The 20,514-nt window shown below is 38.9% G+C and overlaps 1 protein-coding gene across 13 annotated transcripts in view; it reads left to right on the plus strand.

The window, feature by feature from the left end:
- Positions 1 to 20,514, plus strand: part of LOC138742470 (inactive N-acetylated-alpha-linked acidic dipeptidase-like protein 2) — a 658,708-nt gene that overhangs the window by 477,988 nt on the left and 160,206 nt on the right. For all 13 annotated transcript variants that reach the window (XM_069896945.1, XM_069896944.1, XM_069896943.1 and 10 more), the window contains one exon: positions 8,850 to 9,046. In XM_069896945.1, coding sequence (XP_069753046.1) covers positions 8,850 to 9,046 — 197 coding nt within the window. The remainder of the gene's footprint in view (positions 1 to 8,849; positions 9,047 to 20,514) is intronic.

A 20,514-nucleotide genomic window follows, 5' to 3' on the forward strand; every position in this document is an offset into this window, starting at 1 on the left:
CCCTTTTCATCTGTTACCTTGTCCCAGAAATTAACAGGGAATTAACTGGGACAGAGTCCAGTGGAAAAAGAAAACAATCAGCACACCGCCTGGGGATGAGTTGTGTTCAGTGGAAAAGCAGTCAGTGTCCTGGTTAAAGGTGGCCCAATGGAAACAGCGCAAGCGGCTTCCTATCCCAGGACACTGCATGGCCAATTAACTGGGATGCCAGTGGAAAAGGGGCTTCTGTCTCTCACAATTTTCTAAAAATATCTCCGGTCACTCCTCCACTTCCCAACACTCCAGAGAAAACAATCTAAGTTCATCTAACCACTCCCCATAGCACCTAACCCCAATCCAAGAAGTATCCTCGTAAATCTCATCTGAACTCATCCTTCCAGTGATGGAGCATACAGAATTGCACACAAAACTCCAAGCACGCCCTAACCAACATTTTATATAGCTGCACCGTGACTTCCTTATTCTTGTACTCAATGCCCCACCATTGAAGGCAAGCATCCTATATGCCTTTTTTTTTGGCCATCCACTTTACCACTCAACATCTTAATAAACTACAACACAAAATATTTTGTCTTTTGCTTGTTCTTTTGAAAATGTGTGTTAATCCTATGCTGCTTTATTCCTCGCCATCTGTTGTTTAAATACAGTATGGCATCAATTCTGGCTCACAAAGTTTTTATTGATGCCTTGAACCATGCAATTGCCAACAAATATAACTCTAGTTTCAACATGAAGAAACCCAAGCCCCTTTTCCACTGGCATCCCAGTTAATTGGCCGTACAGTGTCCCGCAATAGGAAGCCATTTGTGCCTTTTCCACTGGGCCATCCTTAACTGGGACACTAATTGCTTTTCCATTGAACATACTCATCTCCGGGGATCGGAGTGCTCTACCTTCAAATGGAAATGGGTGACTTTCTGCTGTTCCTTTTACACTGGTTTTATCAGCACGCTGGCATCAGCAAAGGCCAGGGATATGAGTAGGGGTAGAAGTGGTTAATCCTCGGCGTGAAATGACATCATTGAACGCCAGCATTCAGACAATATTCCTTTTCCACTGGACCCTGTCCCAGTAAATTCCAGTTAAGTCCTGAAACAGGGTGACAGCGGAAAAGGGGCTCCAGTCTTCCATGTCAAGTGTATCTCATTTTAATGTAGAAAGAATGAAAACTACATTGGATTTCTATACATACACGCACACACATACATATACATACACTTTGAAACAGTTTAAATTAATCCACATTTAATATTCCTACCATAATGTATCTAAAATCCTCAATAAGTGATGATCTTACTTTGTAATTGACCTTCATCAAAACAAAGTTTGTTTTAAATGTAATGACTGCAAACTAATCTGTAATATAATATGCATACATACTTGAATAATAGCTATAAAATTAATTGCATCATTATATAGTTGATATTTAATTCAGACATTGTTAGCATTAATGATATTTTGTTCCAATGGATTGTTTTTGATGTTATGCTAAAGATGGCATGTATTCTTTAGATGGGCTTGCTCTGTCGCACAGAACAGAAATTTGAAATGCTAAATATTGCTGGAGTCCTGAAGATAATAAATCTGCAGGGGCCTTGTTTTATTCTTAGTACAGGACATTGCTTGAGATAATAAAATGTTCACACTGTCAGGATGAAACTACTTAACATTCAGCATCATTTGGTGTGTTTTAAATGGCTTTGCAGTTTAGTGTGTTAAGCAGCATGCTAATGAGAATTTTGTAGAATGAAGGTCAAAGTACTGGCAGTAAAATAATAATGCTCTGTATTTTGTAGAAAATTGAGTTGGATAATGTAATGGTGATAAGCTTGATGGTTATTGTCTTGAGCATTATTAGTCACCAAGATAGAAACTTGTCCTCAATCATTTCTGCTAAGTATACAATGAGGGAGCAGCTGAAGTCCGTGGAGCTGAATTTCAGAAATAATTAAAATGTGCAGCTGCACTGATGGAGGATAAACTATTATTGCTCAGTTTCTCAGCTTTGGTTTTGCTTCATCTGTTATCTACACAATCTTGCATTAGTTGAATCAAGGCAACCACGACCCCCTCCCACCCTGATAGATTTTGCTAAGCATTGCATGCATGTTAAGCAAATATTTAATGTATAAGAAAGCATGTCCATTTAAATAGCATGCTTCTCTCATGAGAACATCGCAAAATGTGCAATATCTAGTTTTTGTTTCAAAGACGGTCGCACTTGATATACACAAAAGCAATTGATGTGTTTTTGTCACATTACTCTGCTTTACTGGATGATTGTAGATTGATAGCTTTGATCCACAAGTGCTGTGATTGCTTGCAGTAGATTACAGCTAGGTCATCAAGCAGAGTGAATCATGAAAAGACATCTTTCTTTGCAAAGAGAACTTTTTCCTCATGGCTTGCAAATATTGAAGACTTCAGCAATATAGGTGGATGTGGGAGCAGAGTGGCAGAAGCCCTTGAACTTGAAGGTGTTCCGTTTGTTCACAACTTCAAATTTCTTAGGTTTTCCAATAATTCATCACAGCTGCATTTTCAATTCTATCTTTTCAATCATCTTGCCATTAAAAAAGACTTTGTTTCAGATAAGCAAAATGTCAGACATGATGTTTCAAACCATTAAAATAATTTGGACAATTTTCTGAGGTTACCAAATGTGCTCTGAGTATGTTGGAGATTTCTGGATGATCACTTTAGACTGACACTGTAAATGTCATTGGATTTCTTCACTATTTTTTTGTCGGCAATCGCTTCTGCACAAAACCGACTTTACGGTAACGTTGAGATAATGGGAAGTGGGAAGCATTTGTTTGGAAAGTGGCATCATTGGAATCAAGGCATGGCCTGGAGACTTCAAGGATCCACACCACCTGCTGGAGGAAATTAAAGAATAGAATGGAGTCAAGTTCAAAGTTATTGTCTGACACTTGTCAGATACATAACACCTCATACAACCATGAGATTCCTTTCTTGCAGGCCAGGCAGAAATTGTACTGAACAGTAACAACTGTAAACTGTACTCAAGAAAAAATACTTATACAAAAGAAAGAAACGTAAACAAATTGACTGACATAACAGACGAAAATCAGTAATAAATGATGTGCAAAGTAAGAATCTTTAAATGAGTCTGATGGTGGAGGGGTGGTAACTGTTCCTGAACCTAGTGGTTCATCTTGTGGTTCGTCTTTTGCCACTTATACCTTTTTCCTGATGGCAGCAACAAGAGCAAAGAATGCCCTAGGTGGTGTGGATCCTTGATGATAGCTGATGTATGCATCTTTGCTGTCCATGTGTTCCAGGGTTTTGTGCAGAACCAGTGAGATTGCATCTGCCATAGGCTTGTTGCTGCTTTAGGCAAATTGAAACAGATTGATTTTGCCACTCAGACAGGAGTTGATATGCTTCAGCACCAGGCTCTCAAAACACATCATCACTGTGGATGTGAAAGCCACTGGTCAATAGTCATTTAGGCAGGTTACCACCCTCTTCTTGAGCACCAGTGTGATTGACGCCTGATTGCAACAGGTGGCTACCACGTCCTGTTGGAATGAGATGTTGAAGATAATCCATGAATACATTAGCCAATTGGTCAGCTCAGCCAAGTACCTCATCCAGACCAGAAGCTTTCCTTTGATTCACTGTCCTGAAGGCAGCCATCACATTATCTTTAGATACTGACAGTAGGGTATCATTGGGGAGATGGGGTATGCAGTAGGTTCTTCCTTGTTCTGGTGGTCTAATCGTGTGTAGAAGGTATTGACCTCACCTGGGAGTGAAGCCTTGCTGTCTGCTATTGCACCTAATTAAGTTATGTAGCAGGTTATGTCATTTAGGGTATTGGATATTCTTAGTTGTTGAAGTTTGAACTGTGTTTAGCTGCATAGTCGATGGTCTGCAGAGTGAACATCAGTGGACTTAGCACACAGTCCTGGGAGGGCCCTGAGCTCAATCTGATGGACTTGGAGGTGCTGTTACCAATCCGGACTGTTTGGGGTCTCCCTGACAAGAAGTCAAGAATCCAATTGCAGAAAGAGGTGCTTAGACCCAGCAGGCTCAGCATCCTTATCAGGTACTGTGGCATGATTGAGTTGAATGTCCAGCTGGTCAATAAACAGCATTTGAGTGTACAAGTCCTTGTTTTCCAGGTGGGTGTGGGCTAGATGGAGGGCAGTGGCGAAGACATCGTCCGAAATCTCTATAGTAACCTTACTCTACCGTGACTGTGAAACCTCTTACCTCCACTTGTTCAAGACATTGATAGTAGCATTACCAGGTGGGCCTAAAGCAAAGATGACAAATCGTTAAAATTACACCAATGTTAACAAGTGGAAGCATAACACAGATAGACTGCAATTATTCCATTCCCTGTGGATCAGTTCAAAATTCTGTAGTCACATCATATCTAATTACGAATGATAGCTAATAAAGCTTTTGGAAGGAAGGGACTTCAAGGCTATCCCCATCTTCAATGATGGCAGAACCCAAATATATGAGAAACATTTGTTGGTATTTTCAGCCAAAAGTCCCATGCAGATCATCTAACTCAGCCCCCTCATCAATTACTAAAGTAAGTTTGATCTGATCTATCAGTTAAATGAAATGACTAATAGAATTCGATGCATCAAAGGTCATAGGGCATGACAACATCCTGACTCTAGCACTGGAGGCATGTGCTCCCTCGCTAACTGTGGATCTAGCAAACTGCATCAGTACAACTGCAACATTTGCAACAATTTAACATTCCCTCAATCTGACCACCATTAATCTTTAGTCAATTATCAGAAAAAGTGAGAGAAGATATTGTTGGAGTTAACAAATAATTTATTCACTGGTGCAGTTTGAATTCTGCCATGAAACTCATTTTAGCCTTGTGCCAAATATAGACCAATGAGCTGAATTTATGATAGGAATGTGACTGTTCTTAAAATCTGGTCACTATTGTAATGCGAGGTATCGACAACTCTAATAACTGAATTCAGTAGGAAACCTTCCAACTGCTAGATATATTCCAAAGGATACTGAATCTGGAACTCTATCGAAGGAGAGTGTGAATGCTCAGTTACTGAATGTATTCAAGACAGTCACTGACAAACCTTCCAATATTAAGGGAGGGGAGATTAGTGTTAGGGAGTGGCATTGTGATAAAAGACCATCCCCCACACTGATCCCACCACCTGGCTCTCATCTGTTCCCAGATGTCTCTAGTCACGTTGTGCTGTGAATAAGCTGGTCTGTGGGTTTGTCCTCAGTTTGAACAGTCTAAAGCCCACCGCCCCACTCCCCCCGACAGCCCGTCACCAGCCCCGAACAATAGATAGCAGTGTTTAGTAGGGATTACCTAAGGTGCTATGTGAGTGGAAAGAAAAGTTTGAAAACCACTATTTTAATTGTACCTAATTGTCTTGTTATGTGCACGGTTTCATAATTCCAAAGGAAATGGGCCAATGTCAATTTTTCTCAAGCAAAATATTTCAGTAACAATTGAGTCTAGATTAGTAGTTCTCAACCTTTTTTTCTCCACTCACATTCCACTTTAAGTAATCCTTTACTAATCACAGAGCACCTATAGCATACGGATTACTTAAGGTGGTATGTGAGTGGAAAGAAAATGTTTGAAAACCTCTGTTATAGATCAATACTTGCAATAGATTTTCCCACACTCTTTTATAAATGCTTGTGTGTGTTTTATTCCAGCAATGATTTTTCCACACTCTTCTATTAATTGTGCATTAATAAAAGTAGCATTTGATTCCAAATCCTTATGTTGACACTTGTCTCTCTCGAACCTGACACTTTCTCAACACAGCAATGACCAGTACAGGGAATGATAGTGGGCTGCCGCAAAAGTCTCCCGACAGCCCACCACCAGCCCCAAATGATAGATGGCAGTGATGCTAGTGGGCCACACAGTGACGAAGATCACTGTCGGCAATACTCACCATTATCACCCTTATTTCAATGTCACATATAAGGTGGGGAGAATATTTTTGAGCCACTTTTTGTGGAAAAAAGTGGGTCTAACATGCCATCAAATATGCGACAGTAGACACCGACACTGTTGTGTTACACGTCCCACCTCTTTTGCTCCCGAAATGCTGGCTTGCTGTGTAAAAAGACACACTGATCTAGCATTATGCTGGCTTTGTTTGGTTCAATGTAAACGACCAAAGCCAGTTTAATTCAGGGTCTTCCTTATGCAACATCGCAAGATTTCTGTGTAACAAAAAAATGATTGCACAAAATTCAATTCAATTCCTGTACTTCTCAGTCAAAGAAGCCTAATGGCAGCAAGTGTGTTCACTGTTTTAATACTGAATAACATTAGATGCTAAATAACATTCAGACCACACAATTGCAGGCAATATGCATCTCTAACAATAAAATGTCAAGTAATTTCCTCTTTATATCCACCACTATTGCATTTGATCAGTTCCTACTATAAATGTTATGGGGTCACTATTAACCAGAAACTTAATGGGACCAGCTGCATAAATATTGTGCAGATCAGAGGTTCAAAATTCTCTTAGAAGTGATTTTCCTTTTGACTTCCCAGTTTTTCATATTTACAAGTTTGTATTGTGATAGAGTATTCTCAATTTACCTTCACGAATGTAGCTTCATCATTACCTAAGGAGTTTGTCAACAAGGAAAGCAGCCTAGTAATGTAATTTTCCATCATTTCCTTAATTGTTAAAAAAAAAGTATTGATTGTTGGCTTGTATATACTGAGTTGCTGATCATCCACAGCCCTCCTGGGTAAAGAATTGGATAATAAGCACCTTCCTGATTTCCTTATTTTGTGACAGTGACCCCCGATTCTAGATCTCAAATTCTGATTCTAATCAAATAATTTGCACGTTTCAATGTGATCTCTTTTTTCTAATCTGAAGAAATTATAACTTTAGTTTGTGTGATCCCTCCTTATAAAGATATCCTTGGAACTTCCTCCACTTCCTTTATTACAAGCATATACTTCCTTTAGTAAGGAGACCTGATCTGTCAACTGTATTCCATTGGTGGCCACACAAGGGCTCCATATAATTGGATTCCTTTATTAAACCTGCACTAACCATCATCAATCGTCAACAGTGTTCCAGAGCATTCAGGCTGGCCTGACCCTGGAGTTTGATTAGCTTATCCATCATAATTGGATATTATCCAATTATAATTGCACATTTCCACAACCTGGCATGCCACTTTTGAGAGTGAGCCATTTGAACATTGTTGTCTTTGAAGAAATGGACAATCTAAATCCATAAAGAAACCTTCAATTATCAACTGCCTCAGAAGTGAAACATTAGGGACCTTTAAAAGACTATTAGATAGGCACATGGAAAGGAGAGGGTTATAGGGTAGGGAGGATTTAGGACTTTTATATGGTTTAGCACAACATGGAAGGCTGAGGAGCCTGCACAGTGCTGTAATGTTTTAATTATTTTAACGTTTAAAAATTAATCTAATGAAGAAAAGTCAAAATTAAAGTTTTCTCAATCATCCTAAATGTGTCGCAGAATAGAAACAGCATATTCTAATGTGCCTCCAAAATTCAGTTCTGTGGAAATTATGGAACAACAAGGCCAATTATTTTTACCCATAAATTAGCTTTCCTCATCAGAAACTTCACTGTTGAACTGTTTGTTTATTTTAAATATCATCAAAGTTTTTGTGGTAAATTAGGCCATCATTCTTATCCTTTACTTTGCAAGGATGCTGTGTGACCTGAAGTTTCTCCATCCATAATCCACGAGTTTATGGATTGCACATCATTCTTTAACCTTCCAAAAGAGTAAAGGGAATTTGAAAGACTTGCAGTGTGATTTTGAGGTAGTGATACTGCAAGAAAAATCAGTTAGTAAATTTATTCAGGAGATGGTTTGAATTCACAAGTGAATTAATATTTTATCAATGTCTTTTTCGATGTTATAAAAGACAGAAGTATGGAGAGCAAGCCTGAACTATTGCAGCATTATCATGGGAGCTTTATTTGAGCCGATATTTCTGTTGGTCATGCTGTGCAACCTTCGATCAATCATTTGTGCAGAAATTAAATGTGGATTTGGTTGTTAAGTACCTAAGTATTAAGGTTGTTAAGTACCTAAGGGATGAATTAACTGCACAAGTAGAAATAAAGTCCAGCCATTACAGAGTGGAGTTTGCAAAGTGAGCAAGGTTGGGAATTAAATATTCTGAACTTTTAAGAGAGGCTAGCAGAAGGGCGAAGGAGCTGTTGTATTTGGGGTCATGGAAAATAATGCCCTAGTGTTGGAAAGAAGCCCTGGTGTGGATGTAGCCCAGTATATCATCATCAGGACTGTTCCCAACATCGGGAGTATCTGCGTGGACTGCTACTGTTGGAGAGCGGCGGCAGTCATTGGCGATCCACAATACTTAGGACATGCCCTGTTGTCGCTGTTGCCATCGAGAGTGAGATTTAGGCACCACAGGACTCATACCACCAAATTCAGCAACTGTTGCCACCCCTCCACAATCAAACTCCAAAACAACAAACCCCATCAGAGACTCATTTAATGACTCTTATTTGCACATTATTGATTATTGAATATTTATTTCTGTATTGCATAGTTTGTACTTCCTTCTTGTTTGCATTTCTCTCCTTTGTAGATGTATCTTTTCTTGAGTTCAGTTTTTTGCCCTACTGATAAATACAAATTCTGCCTGCCCTACCAGAAAAATAACCTCAGGCTTGTATGTGATGTCATGTATGTGCTCTGACAATAAATATGAACTTTGTTATTAAATCCATTTCCTTTTTTTCATTTATGTAGTTCTTAAGTAAAATATTTCCTGATTACCAACCAACAGAATAAATATTTTTGTTTCAGATAAGTATGTTATCGTCGGTAGTCACCATGGCAACAGAGAAGAACTCTGGACCAGCAGTACTTCCATCGTTACAGAGATAATCAGATCAATAATGTCCCAGGTTCAGAAGAAACAATGGCGGCCAAACCGCAGCATTTTATTTTGTTCCTGGGGAGGAACGAGTTTTGGCAATATTGGCTCATTTGAGTGGGCAGAGGTATGGATTATGTTTTACATAAAATCTGTTTCTTTGTTATGAAGAACCTACTTAGTTATTTCAAAATATATTCACATAGACTATTATCTAAAAAATGAAAATACATGTTGGTATATTTTGAACCATGTTCATTCCTGTGTTGCATCATTTCACATGGTTGCCAGATCCTTCAAAGCCTACTTACTGTGAGTCTGAATGAACATTTTATATAAATAAATAACACAAATATTTTGCACCAACATTTATTTGCCTAAGAAATATAGTTTGGGATTCTGATCAATTTAAATGTAGAGATTTTTTTAAACTTTTATAAGATGAATAATATCAGAGATGGAAAAACATGCTGAATTTTAGAATAAAGCATGCCCAATTCAGGGGAAGCACCGCTAATTAAAAAGTAATGGGTCCCTACATTCAAAGGCATTTCCTGTTTTGATTTTTTTCTGCATATCTTCTTATGCTACTGAAAGAGATTTGAAACTATTTTGTATTGCACACTATGATTGTTGAGAGCTTGTGATGAAATTTTAGTCCTTATCAAATGCACTAATTTCCATATAATGTTATAGAAACTACTGTGAATTGGTAAACATCAGAGAGAAGGAAGGATATGGGAGAAATTGGTAGAAGTGAGGGGAGGTTAAATAGAAAGGAATCTTCTAAACAGAAAGATTTGGGGCACATTTGTTAAGTAGGAAAACAAATTTGATAGCAATGGCATTAAGAAGCAGACACTGAGAAAACAATGAAATCTAGGAGAGCAGAAGTAAGAAGAAACCAATCTGGGGAATGAAGAAATGAGGAAATTATTAGAAAAATAAACAGTAGAGGAAACAAGGAATTGTGAAAATACATTCTTTCTTAATACATGCATTGACAAGTGGCCAGTTCTGCCTGTCTTGGTGAACAGAGTGGGAATGAACATTTAACATACTTCTGAGTACTTCCAATCACAGATGTGCTCATATTGTGACCACTGCCTTTGAAGTTGGGGATAATGCCCAGAAAAATACAACAAAAAAGAGTTCATTCAGACATTGCACTTGTGCAGCTCTTTTTTCATGATTTTCAATTAATTTCACATCACTGCAATTTTCCCATATTCTAGAATTTATTTCCTCCTGATGTGGGCAGCACAGTTAGCACAACGCCTTTACAGTGACAGGGATCTGGACCAGTGTTCAAATCCCGCGTTGTCTGTAAGGAGTTTGCATGTGGTCCCCATGTCTGTGTGGGTTGTCCCTGTGTCTCTATGATTCTGGTTTCCTCCCACCCTTCAAAATGTAATGGGGTGTTGGCTAATTGATTGTAAATTGGGCGGAACAGACTTGTGGGCTGAAATGGCCTGTACCATACCGTACGTCTAAATTTAAAATTTATCCAATTTTTTCTTGTCAGTTGCCTGTGAATCTGCTTCAAATGAATTTTCACTGGGTGGACAAGAAATCACAACAACTCATTAAATAAAGGCAGTTACCCCAAAATGTCCCTGCATACAGCAAGAATTCTATCTTCTGTGCAAGTGAACTTTATCCAAACTCAATTATTGAACATGGTTGAGTACTTTGTATTGTGTAAAATGTGACAGTGATGTCAATCAGCAAATGAACACAAATGCATAATTTTCACCTGGCTGTTTTATCTTCACAAGCAACATGGATCTGGAACACAGGAGTAGTTGTCAACCACAACTTCTCTACCTACCTTGTTTATCACAGGGGAATGCAAAGCATTGATTTTTTTTTTGTTCCCTTTGTTATGATCACCCCTATTTTTTCACTCCATGACCTTTCTCCCGGGTACGTCCAATGTAGCCCCAATCAATTATCTAACTTTCTGATCTCCAACCCAATCCATAGTCAGAGCTTCTACTTTGCACCTATGTTTGTCTTCTTAACTCTACGCCCAATAATAGCCCCCTGACCTGTGATCATCTCTGCATAGTTCTCTCTCCACCAAACCCCTCCCCATTCCAAGTCCTTTTACGAGCCCAACCTCCACTTCAGTCCCACCATCTTTTTCCAAGGTTGTCCTTCATCTGATCATCTCAATTCTGACTTCTCTCTCCCATCCCTTTCCTTGATCTCTCTCAGGCCATGTTGTTACGAGCCCAGATGACCCCAAAACCCAGCAGCAATAGAAATTCAACAAAAAATTATTACTTAAACAAAAGTTGCTTTTAATTTTCTTTAAACATAAAAACAAGATCAAACTTTAACATTACTGTTAACCTAACTCAACCCCCTTCTAATTATAAGCACAACATGTATGTAATGTGTATATGTTCAGGAAAGTTCTTTGCTTTAATAGTTTAATCATTGACTTCTCACTTCTCCAAGTTCACCAGTATCAGACAGTTCTTATATTGTGCACAGAATTTAATATTTATAAATCTTCAGCAGGCTCTGGTGCCTAAAGTTAAATGGTTACTGCTCAGGAAGATTCTTGTTGGTTTCAGAGAGATATTTGTTGTTCATTGGACACACACAAACTGATTTCTTCCAATCAGTCACTTCATTGTCTTGCCAAAGAAACTTATCCCATGATGGGTTTTCCAAATGATAACCTCTTCTTCCAGGTCACCACAGAGTTCCTCTTGTTTCCCTTGTTTCAGGAGAAACACTCTAGCCGGGCATTTGCTCTTGAAAGGACTACAAGAGTTTTCTACAGGCTGAACTCAGAACTCACAACCCATCTTCAAAATGGGGTTTTCAACAAGCCTGCCAGCTTGCCATGTTGCAACCTCAAAAGCTACTTCAGAACTGACTTCTCTCTCTCTCTCTCTCTCTCTCTCTCTCTCTCTCTCTCTCTCTCTCTCTCTCTCTCTCTCTCTCTCTCTCTCCCTACTTGTAAAAACCAAACCTCTTCCAAGGCTCCAAACCCAATCCTTGAAAGACCTTTATCAGCACTTGAGGCTGGACTTTTCATTTGCACCTGCTTTGGAAATTCTTTCCAAAGCAGTTCCATTGTCTTTGCAAAAATCACTGAATGCCTAGCTTCAACAAAGCTCTTGCATTTTAAATGAGATGTGTTTTGTTACTCTGTTTATGAAATGACCTGCACTGAACTCCCCATAATCTATCTCTTTATAACCCATAACAATGTCTTCTGTGGTTGAGAATCTTCAGATCTTCACAACTTATTTTTATATCTCTGTCCTTAATATGCACTTGAGCATTCCAATATTCATCTCCGCCTTGATCCCTTCTGCACCCTTATAATTTCTCCATTCTAATCTACCGTCCCACACACTATCTGCCATCTCCACCTTCCTCCATTTTGGAAGATCATGGGAAAAATGAACAAGGCACATATACATCAAATTCATTTTTTGCCCTCAGTTCTCCAATTCACACTTGCATGTTGAGTGTGAATTCCCCTGCATTGAATTCTTTATTTTGTTATTTCACCATTTTCTTTTTCCAATCACTTATATTTTAATTAAAGATATGTGCTCCTGCAAATCCCAAAGGTTATGTCAATGGAAACAATCTATTTGCTTTAAACAAAAACTACATTTTCAGATTTCATTGAAAGATTGTGTATTTCTCCATATCTTTCAAGCTTTAAATATTTTCAATTCAGTTGTAAAGAAAGTAGTGAAATGGGACTAATTTTCAGTGCAATTTCTTTTGAATATTAATGTTTCAAACAATGTATGGTATATCACTCTTAAGACAACAAGATATAGCTATAAATAACTGTATCGGCAATATTTGCAGATACATAGAGAACAGGAACCAAGTGAGACTAACTGGAAATATCTTTGAAAGCCTGATGACCCAAATATATTTCTATAATAATAACAAACTTTCAATGTCAAACATAATATGTCCCATTATGCAGCTGATAAATCTCCAATAACCATCGCATTCATCTATGTCATATTATGTAATGATGTACGAAGAAGTAACAGGTCAGCTGCTTGCACACAGATGAATCCAAGATTATTGAATTTTAATCCATCTCTAAGTTCTTACATTGATGAGGAATGTCAAACTGCAGTAGAAAATGTGATGGGCTCACTGGCAACTTGGTAACCTTTTAGTTTCTGATGGCCTTGGTCACACAGCTGATATGTGGTAAAGATGAAGAAACACTGCATTAATGTGTTCTGATGCAGAGTTGTGAACTGAAACATCGACAAGTGCTTTCCAAAAAACAGGAACTGTTTGACTCTCTGCATTCCTCCAGCTTCTTGGTTTTTTTTCTCTTCAAGTTCCAACATCTGCAGTTGTGTGTGTTTCCTGGAAATTATGCATGGAATGACTGGATCTGGATCTGGCATCCACCATCTCAAATCCAGACCTGTAGTGGAAATTGTATTGTAGTTTTGAGGCAGAATGCTTTCAGCCTAGAAAAATGAAAGCTCTGGACCAGGACTGGGGTGGGGGGGGGGGGGGTAGATTCAAGGGCACCACCCCCAAAAATGAGTTATTGTGACCCCACCCGCAGCATTAGCGTCTCTAGCGGCAGACAATATAAGCACCCCCCCCCACCCGCTGAGAGAGTCGTCGAACATCAGTTTGCTCCCTCCCCACGGTTACTTTAATGCTCCCCCTTTTAGACTTGTTCTGCCACCAACCCTGTTCTGGTGCTTGTTACTTGTGAGTGAGGTAACACATCTGCTCTTCACAAATGGACTAAGAAAGATAATGTGGAACAGCTGATCTGAAAGGTTAATGTGCTATCTCCGTGGATACATTTGGGCATTGTATGAAGTGTCCAGGTCTGGACATACCCAATTTTGTCAGGTCTCTGAAATTCCACAGAGGCGGAAGAAGTGGGCAACCATTGTGTAACATCTGATGGCAGGGATCACAGCCTCCTTAGTGGGTAAAAGCCCCTCAATGTATAAGTGCTGTAATGGGATCTTTGATCACTGTCATCAAACATTTCTGGATTCCACTTTAATCAGATATATTTCATCTCTTTCCCCACCCCCCCCCCTCTCTCTCTAAATATGTATTATTGTGGTGAATGTCTGCCCAGCTGCCTGTCTCCCCTCTGGCGAGCCTTGCTGTACTAACATTGGCTGTGCATTATCTCTACTGTTAAGGACACTCCCCTTGGGTATAACTGTGTACGCACCTATGGTCTTTCATTAATGTACCATGAGTTTCTGCTAATAAAAGCCATGATTATTGTTTGACTACATCGTCTCTGTCTACTTCATCAATTGCCACCTTAGTTATCGAGAGAGAGATCTTTCATGTGTATCAAGTGTATTGTCTGAAGACAAGTTTGATGGTTTTACACTTAAATGGTTATAGATCAAAGGTTGATGATAAAAATTGAAAGAGATGGTGGAAAGGCTTTTTTTTCAAGAAATAGATTGTAATGCCTTTATTCTTTTCCATGGTGACTATATTGAATCATACATTGACTATTTTCAATTCATTCTTAACCGTTTCATTCCACAGGTGTTAGGTTTTAGAGGATATTTTCTTCTGTTCTTCAAGATAAGGAGCTTCAAAATGTCAACATCTCCAATGATCTATCCTTCCCCAGACTGCTACGCTAGTCATGCCTAGCTCTTGGAGGGTACTTACAGTTCCATGAAGTACAAATTTGTTGTTCCCCATCTGTGAATGTCAGCATTCACATTTCCACCATTTCTCATATGGTATATCAGTGAGCCTGCTGTGAAGAAGTAATATCCAAATGCGGCCACTCAGCTGAGAGCTTCTGTCAGTCACCCTTCACAAATCTTTGCAGATTTCTCTATTCCAGTGTAGGAATCATCTGTCAGCTCAGATAAAACATCTGAGTGTGCACTGGATAGAAGTAGTAGGATAAGCATTCTTGGAATGAATTAGTCAGTGATTGCTTGGTATTGGATTTGAATGAATGTTTGAAAGTGTTTGACATTACCATTTAAACAGAAGGTGGGAAGAAATGATCTTCCTGTCCTCCTGCAATACTTAGAGTAAGAAAATTCAAATATTGTTAAGGGGATAGCCATTTTGAAAACAACAGACATTTAAGGTATTGCAAAAATGGTGGTCTTCAATGATTGCCCAAAGGGTTTGACAATGTGGCTGGCTGCTACCTGCTGACGAGGAACATTGTCTTTGGAGCTGATCTCAGAGGAAAGTGCAAAGAATTCTTCAAGGAATTTAGAGAAGCCTCTCTCATTTTTGAAATGTGCTTTGCAGATTTTGTGGCGTTGTGAATTAGGAGTTGTGTTCCTGATCACAAAAATGCATGACCCTGGAGATGCTAGAATCTGTAACAGAAATTATTTTTGCCTCGACCTGCAGCCCCAAACATGCTGAGCCATATTAATGAAGTGCCATTCTGTCATAATTTCCTGGTTAATGGATGCCGCTGTTGGGTGAATGGGCAATAAACATAGTAACACTACTGACTCAAGGGGAAATAGTGAGAATACTACATGTTATTGCTAGGCCCAAGTAGAATGTAATAGGAACTTGCCACATTATTTGCATTTCAAAAAGGCTTAATCTGAAAGTAGACTCCATGTTTATACCTGAAACAAATAGATTGAAAATGAAGATGTAGATAGAGACAGAGATGGAGAAAGGCGTGGAGATAGTAGACAGCTTTAAGGTCATAGTAGTAAACATCTCCAATGACCTGTCCTGGCCAAGGAAGGACATCAACGCCTCTCCATCCTGAGGAAATTTGGCATGTCTTCTGCATCCCTCAGCAAATTCTACAAAAGCACCATCAAAAATATCTTGTCAAGATCTGTAACAATGTGCTATGGGAACCGTTTTGCCCAAGACTGCAATAAACTGCAGAAAGATGTGAATGCAGCTCAAACCATCACACAAAGCTCCTTCCCCTCCATCTTGTCCATCTACACTTTCTGTTGCCTCAGCAAATATTAATTCTCCCCTGGCCACAGCCTGTCTTCCATCCTCCCAGAACCCAGCATCAATTTAATTATCACAGGCTTCCAACTGCAGGCACAACCTTTGACCATTACTTTGTGTCTCCTATTACCAAGCCAATTTCAGATCTAATATGCCCAATTGTTCTGAATCCCATGGAATCTTATCTTTTGGACCATCCTTCTATGTGGGACCATCTCAAAGGCCTTACTGAGGTATATGCAGAAAACTTCATCCTTACCAGCCTCAACAGTGGACACTATTCCTTTGAAAAATTCTAACTGATTACTCAAACCGGATCTTCCTGAACGAGGATGCACATCCATCTATTCCTCTCAGTCTTCACTCCTCATTGTCCAATGCTATCTTTTGTTCGTATTCCTCCATTATCTGCTACTTCTGTTCAGAGAACAAGTATGTCATACCAAACTTGTCGATAATAATTTACTTTCAGTGAATGCCTGGAGATTACTGCAGTGCTCCCTGAGTGGTAAAGATTATAGAATTGCATCTTGAGAACCTAAATGACATTCTCCAAAAAAATCCTATTGTCCTTGCTCCTGATTTTGCAGATGCCCTCCTACCAAAGTCAGGAGTCAAAAAACCCCTGTCCATATATCAAATAGCAGTTGAAGCACAATCAAGTGTCTCAATGAGTAAGTCATGCAAGCTGTTGACCATCCTAACCTTGATAACATTTTGGAGGTGGACAAGTACCATTTGGACTTTCAAAGAATTATGGTGTTTGAATTTCACAATGACATCCTATATGGGGAAAGTAGATCATTCTGATGGGAAACCTCCAATATGGATAAATGCTCATACATCCAATGATTGGTGCCTTCATTTTGAGGAGAAATTCCTCTCTTTTTTAATAGAGAAGGAGAACTGCTTATCCCTGGCTATTGATTCTAGGGTAGATTTTGTGGCGTTGTGAATTAGGAGTTGTGTTCTGAATGATCAGTTAGTGTATGATGTTCAAGTATACACAGCGAAAGCCAGAAGTCAGAGCCTGCATATTGGACCTCTCCCTCTGCCACTGGAACAGTCTTTTATCGAACCAAGCTGTGTATGGCATTCTGGAAGCATGGCCTCTCAGCCTGCCTCCTGACACATACTTAGCACATGCAGATGGTCTACCTCATAGAAACAACTCCAGGAATTGGGGGCCTGCACACCTGCCATCCACACCAAGATGGCAATGAACTTGGCCAATAGGCTGGAAATTCACCCCAACATCTGTGGTAAATGTGCAGATTGGAATGTGTCACACAAATCAACTGCCATTAACCTGGAGGTCCTCACGGTCAGATGACAGTCACCATGTCCATGGGTAAAGATGTCCAATCTCATGTGTGCAGTAGATCTCTGTCGCCATAACCTCTGGAAATCTCCATATCTTGATAGTTTGCTGCTCATGCAGCAGGAGTTTAAAGTTTGGAAGATCCTGAGGAGCATAGACTCTGCATGCTAATGCACCTCTTCACTTTCAGGCTCCAGTGCAAGAGGAGCATTGCCTTTGGCCTCTTTCCTCCACTTGCTGGTGGTGCTGGTGGATCATGCCTGAAGCTCCCATATTCTTGTGAGCAAAAGCCAATCTTCACTTCACAGTCCATCAGCGTGAAACACGAAAGTCTGCAGATGCTGTGATTGTTGTAAAACCCTAAAAATGCTGGAGAATCTCAACAGGTCTTGCAGTGTTCATAGGAGTTAACGATATATCACCAATGTTTCTAGCCTGAATGCTGTGAGACCTGCTGAGTTCCTCCAGCATTTCTGTGCTTTTCTACAAGCACAGCATCTGCCGACTTTCACATTTCATTCCATTCAGTTGCTCCTCTCTGAAATCTCTTTGAGGGATGCCTACCCTGAAGAAGTTTTCCTCCTCTCTTCAAAATGAGTTCTGTGAGAACCTCTCCCACTGCTTCCCCTCTTCAATCTCTGCTGCTCTCAAGTTCTTTCTCTTGCCCTTTCTTCCCTTCTCCCTCTGCCTTTTTATTCAGGCGCCCACTTGCCTGCTTTTTTGCTCATACCTAGAAGAAGGGTTCAGGCCAAAAATGGTCATATATCTTTACTTTCTACGGTTACTGCACCACTTGCTGAGTTCCTCCAGCATTTTTGTGGTTTTACTACATTTTCACAGTCCGCCAAGAAGCTCAGATTTCCGCCAACTGTTCACGCATTTCATACAAAATGAACTTATCCAGCTCACTCCCCATCAGATCCCAAAAATAAACAATGACCCCTTAAATAGTGTGGAGGCAGAGATTGTTCCTGTTGTGGTACCTAGGTTCCTGAGGTTTACATGGATGTACCTTCCTACACTACATGCAAGTTGCATAGACTTTGTCACTTTTCCAGGGGATGTATCAATTGGGAATTCAGGTTGATTCCACCTCTTCATGTTGTATGTGCTTCACCACATGGATGATTAAAAATTGAGTTGTGCAGTATGCACAAAGGGTGTATACAGGAATTTAAATTTGATCACTTTTACAGAGCATATTAAACATCAGTAGCTTTGATTAAAAATAATCACATTGCATAGCCCTCACCTTCAACAGATTATAGATTTTATTATATAGCCATGTGTCCTCTCACAGGAGAGGGCTTTTCATTCTGTTTGTTTTTGCACACCAGTGATTATATTTACAGTAAAAATCAGGCATGCACACTATATAGAAGCAAAGCACTGGAAATGCTAAAAATGTAAAGCCATAACACAATTAAAGAAAAGCCCCATCAAATACCATTTAATTACAAGATGGTGAAAAAAAATACAACCAGAAAGGAAAGTAAAACAAAACTGGCATTGAGCATGTTCTTATCGTTCAGTTAGTGAAATGTGCAAATACATCAAACCTAATGACAGAGAGCTAAAATGTCCACCATTTATTCCAAATAATAATAGATAGGGAGACTAAATTCATGGCTGTGATCTCATCACAGAATGCTGATGAGTTTCATTAAACTTCTTATGCTCTGCTCTTGTAGTTTATGATGCCTTCTGTTCCCTTTGATTGGATTACAGCCATGTATTTATTCTCTGATATCTATTGTTTTTAAATACACAATTGATATTATTCCATTGTAAATAATGTCTTTTTTTTTACTGTATAAAAGCATTATTCTGGATTCATACAACTTAAAAATATTTTTCTTTAATTCAAATTCAATTTCAGTGCCACCTTTAATTAATATTATAATGAGATGTCGAGTAATTATCCTGTCGAGACAATTGTGTAAATTTGAAAACAATAATTTATTAGAGAGATCAACTTGCTGTTCATGATCTTTGTTGCTGTGTCCAGAATTGAAGAGTGGAGATTCACATTAACGCAGCCTTGTTTGGTGCAAAAGGTTTGATTATTTTGCACAGCAAGGAGCAGTGTTCTTCTATATCCATTCATTAATATTTTCTTCCATTTATGCACATTCTCTCACCTGATGATTATAGCTATATCTAAAGGGAAATTTGATGATTTTACTCAACAAAGTTATATAAAAGGTTCTCTCCCTGATACTAGATCAAAGATTGTTGATAAAAATTGAAAGAGATGGGACCAAGGCTTTATTTTGTAAGAAATAGATTTAAATAACTATATTCTTTTCAATGATTATATTGATCTTGGCGGAATAAAACCCGCTATGCATTGGCTATTTTTATTCAAAAAGAATTGTACACCCCATTTCATTCCTAACAATAGCCATAGCTGTTAGGTTGTTGAGGATATGTTCCTGCATGTTGTAAAATTATTTTTATAATGAGTTTGATAAATAGTCATTGTATTTTTGGCCAAATCTCTCAACATAATAATGATCAGTGGTAATATTTTTTGCATTATTCCAGAGTCTTAAAGTCAGTGATTTCTTCATGATAACAAGAGGTCATAAAAGTTACAAAATTGTTTGCTTTTGTACAATGTCATGAAATGTTCCAAAGTTCTTTATGGATGAGAAAAAAAAATGTTAATTGGGAGATTGTTTGCATTATGGGTTCTGCCTCAAAAACACCAAATTTCATGACTTGTTCATGACAGTAAATTCTGATTCTGATTGGCAATAAATGTTGGCACAGCCAGTTACATTCACATCATGTAAAAGTAACAATTACACAGGGAAATCCTTAGTATTGTGCTGTTTTGCCACAAGAAGCCTGCTTTTATTTCAAATTTAAGTTATAGTTAATTTTAAATTAAATTTAGACATTCAGCACAGTAACAGGCCCTTCTGGTCCATGAGCCTGTGCCACCCAATTAACCTACAACTTCTGTATGTTTTGAAGGGTAGGAGGGAACCAGAGCACCCAGAGGAAACCCACATAGACATGGAAGAATCCAGCGCTCTCCTTACAGATCGCACTGGATTCAAACCAGTATTGCTGGCACTGTAACAGCATTGCATTAACCGTGTTGCCCTATAAAGAACTCCATGTCACATTTTATGTGAGTTCTTTGTGCCTGGTTCTAATAGTTACAAGATTGATAACTGGAATACATAGGTGGTGCAATCAGGAAAGATTTCATTGGCTTTGCCTGTACTTGCTGGAGTTCAGAAGAAAAAAGAGTTATTTTATTGAAAAATGTAAGATCCTGAAGGGTCATGACT

Source organism: Narcine bancroftii, chromosome 9 (genome assembly GCF_036971445.1).
Source record: "Narcine bancroftii isolate sNarBan1 chromosome 9, sNarBan1.hap1, whole genome shotgun sequence".
Taxonomy (NCBI): Eukaryota; Metazoa; Chordata; class Chondrichthyes; order Torpediniformes; family Narcinidae; genus Narcine; species Narcine bancroftii.